Source organism: Merops nubicus, unplaced genomic scaffold (genome assembly GCF_000691845.1).
Source record: "Merops nubicus isolate BGI_N331 unplaced genomic scaffold, ASM69184v1 scaffold29444, whole genome shotgun sequence".
Taxonomy (NCBI): domain Eukaryota; kingdom Metazoa; phylum Chordata; class Aves; order Coraciiformes; family Meropidae; genus Merops; species Merops nubicus.
Window position 1 is genome coordinate 2,665 of NW_008606714.1, and position 3,306 is coordinate 5,970.

The window sequence follows — 3,306 nt, forward strand, 5'->3', positions numbered from 1 at the left end:
ACCCCCGCGGCCAGCGGAGTGGTGAAGGTCGCACCTAAAGGTGAAGTGGGTTTGGGGTAAATAATAGAGCGTTTACTAATCACATGCAAATATTAGCTGACCGTTGAGGAGCTGAGAGGCGGGAGAGAGTAAAATGAAGGGTTAGGGACAGACCACGTATTTCTATTTTATTTCCTTTGCCTCCCCTGAAATTATGACTGAAGCCATAAACCTTTACACCAATTAAATGGACCATTATAAATATATACATACACACACACACGCGCGCCGTCAGAACGTTTCCTCTACACAAAATGAAAGAGATGGAATATTTTTTTATAAAAAATAACCCGGTTCATCTTCCCCTGTAAGTACTGCCCCTTACAAATTTGCACGGCTATTTCCTTAATGTAATTGACTTGATCTAATATGCAGAATTAAATATTAAAGAGGAAGAAAGCTGTTAATAATTGATACTGTTAATCCTGCTACCCATCCTTTAATGACAGTGGAGGGCTCTGCTTTATAACGGATTTTTATTCGGTTTGGTTTTACTTTTTGGTCATATTTTTTTGCTCGTATTTTGGATCGTTCCAACAGAAGATACTTTAAACGCCACTGTTGCTTTATCTCTTCACTACACACAAAACCCTAAACAAGAAAGTGAATGGGAAGAGGTTCTGGCACAGCTTTTCTTTAAAATCCAGCAAATAAATTACCAGATCCCGGTGCCATACGCAGGGCGGGGATTCATTATGAAGAAATACTTTCAAAAATTGGAAGAGTCAGGGAAATTGGTGGGAGTACTTTCTGCAAAACAGCTCCATCTTCCAGCCCTGGCAGGCTCTCAGCATCAGCCCAAATTAAACTATTATTTAAAACAAAATATGCGTCGTAACCACACGCCATAGAAACCACACAGCATCCTCTTAGCGCGGGTCCCTGCACTTACTTATAACTTAATAACATTTTCTTGGACAAGATTTTTATATATTCAATTTCAGGGACATTGAGCACAGAACCTGGATATTTAATTCTCTCGAATCATTCACCTCACGGTCGCAGTTTGTTCTGGATCTTTGCCCAGTACAATAGCACAGGACTTTCTTTTTGTATGTGTGTGTGAGTGTGTGTGGCTGTGTGGCTCTGTGCGAGTTAAATGATAGGAGGGGGGGGGGAGAAAAAGTCACCATAACATCCTGCACAAGGAGGAGAGGAAATGGTGAGGGGCGAGAATATACTGTATTTTTAATCCTAGAGCTGCGGTGGCACCTCTGTTGCTGTTCCACGTTGTGGGGAGGGAGAGGGAATGAAAAAAAAAATATCAAGAAAAGAAGTTAATTCAAGGGGGGAAAAAAATGACTGTGTCAGTGCGTCCTGCACAGGCTCCGAGCAGTTCAGCCCTCGGCGGGGGCTGTTTTGCTGCCAGGTTGGAAAACTTCGGCTTTCACCGCAAAATATTTACCGTGGGGGTGAAGCCAAGTTTCCCCCTTTGCCTCCTGCTCGGGTTTTGGCTCCGGTTTACCTCGCAGATGGCACCCAGGTACCAACCGGATCGGCAGGAGGGGAAGAGACTGATTCTTCCTCACTCCAACGCCGTTGCATTGGTATTATTATTGTTATTATGCTCATTATTATTAATAATAGCATTATTAATAGCATTACTGGTAATATTAAATATTTTCAAGGCGATTTTTTTGTCCTTTACTCCTCCAGCGAAAACAAAAAAGACAATCCAGCCCGCAGAAAAATCACACGCTGAAGTTTAACTGTTCCCTCAATCTGGCTACATTACAAATAAAAGCTAATTAACTTGGAAACACCCCCCCCTCCTTTTTTTTTTTTTTTAAAAAAAAAGAACAACTAGGAAGGAGCGTGGCTCTGAAATATTCCTACCCCGAACCGCTGCGTTTAATAAACAAACAAGGAGAACACCACACAAATAAACCCGAAGACAAACTAAACCCACCGGCAGCACGAACCCGGGGGTCGGAGGGGGGGGGACACGCACCCCGAGCCCTCCCCCGCGGCTACCGGGGACACCGGGCACGGCGAAGCCCCCGCTGCTGGTGACTTCCCCCCCGTGAACTTTTTCTCCGCGATTTTCTCCTCTTTCCCCCCCTCTTCTTCTTCTTCCCCCGCTCCCCTTTTCCCCACCTTTCTCCCCTCCGTTCCCTGGCTCCCCCCGTCCCGTCCCTTCCCCTCCGCCCGCACCCGCGCAGATTTCCTCCCGCTTACTAAAGGGCTCTCTGCTGCCGGAGCCAGCGCTCTGTAGCCGAGAGGATGACTCGCTCCAGCTTTTGTCCTCTCTGGACTCTGTTTAAGCTCCGAGAAGACGCTGGTTTTTATTTTTATTTGTATTTACCGGCAGAGACAATGCCACCCCCTCTCCCCTCCCCACCTCTCCCCTTAGGTTGGCATCAGCAAGCTGAGACTTTTCTTTAAGCCCTGATTTTAAACTTTACGCAGCATTGTCCCCTTTTATTGCACCTCCTCCAGCTTTTATACTGTTTACTTCCTCACTTTTATAACTTACTTTGATCTGTCCTGTCTTTGTCTTCGCTTCCTTCACAAACTTTATTGTCCTCGAAGCTGGGCCTTTGATTGGAAACGATCCCTTCCCTTGCAGCAGAAGTTTCTAAATTGTACTCCTGTGTTCCCTGTTTATGGACATCCCCTGGACGGCCCAGCAGCGGCTCTGCCTTAACAGATCCCTGCCCGGGGAGGTTCTCTGCTCTGGGTACTGGATCCAGCCAGCTCCGGAGATACCTGCTATCAGATGGGACGCTTTGATGTTGAATATATGGATGGTAGACGGCAGGAAGGGTACCAGAAGAATGTGGATTCAAAGGAGTCCAGGAGGCGCTGAAAACTGGAGGTTTTGGCTGAAAACTACAGGAGGGGAATTCTAGATGCTCATTGTGCCCAGCTTGCCTGGAACTTGTATATTGCCCAGATGAAAATTTAGCTGAAGGCGAGTCTTCACTTTCATGACTTATAATAGAGTCGACATAGTAATTGCTAAGAGTCCCAGAAATGGACATTCTCAGACATCATACAAAGCACGGTTCAATGAAGGGAAAAAAAAAATTAAAAAAAAATAAAATATATATAGGACAGATCTAGATTTGTACTCTACCCCCTTCTCCAACTTCCCAGCCAACAAAGTACAGTTGGGCTGCTGTGTTGTGAGCTCCCAGCAAAATGATTGGTCAAACTTTTTTCGTGTGCCTGATAAAGCGTCAGTCTCGGCGTAAATCAATCGAAGCCGAGGGGGCTGCGCTGCGCTGTCATCCGCCCTTGCATTCCATATCAAGGATGGATTGT

General features: G+C 45.8%; 1 protein-coding gene across 1 annotated transcript in view; it reads right to left on the reverse strand.

Annotated features, from left to right (window-relative positions):
• The window catches only part of HOXB9 (homeobox B9), a gene marked incomplete at its 3' end in the record, with an annotated part of 4,160 nt that extends 1,137 nt beyond the window's left edge, over positions 1–3,023 (reverse strand). Inside the window, exon 1 of the mRNA XM_008939749.1 lies at positions 2,516–3,023. Within this exon, the coding sequence (XP_008937997.1) occupies positions 2,516–3,023 (508 nt within the window). The remainder of the gene's footprint in view (positions 1–2,515) is intronic.
• Positions 3,024–3,306: the final 283 nt, after the last annotated feature.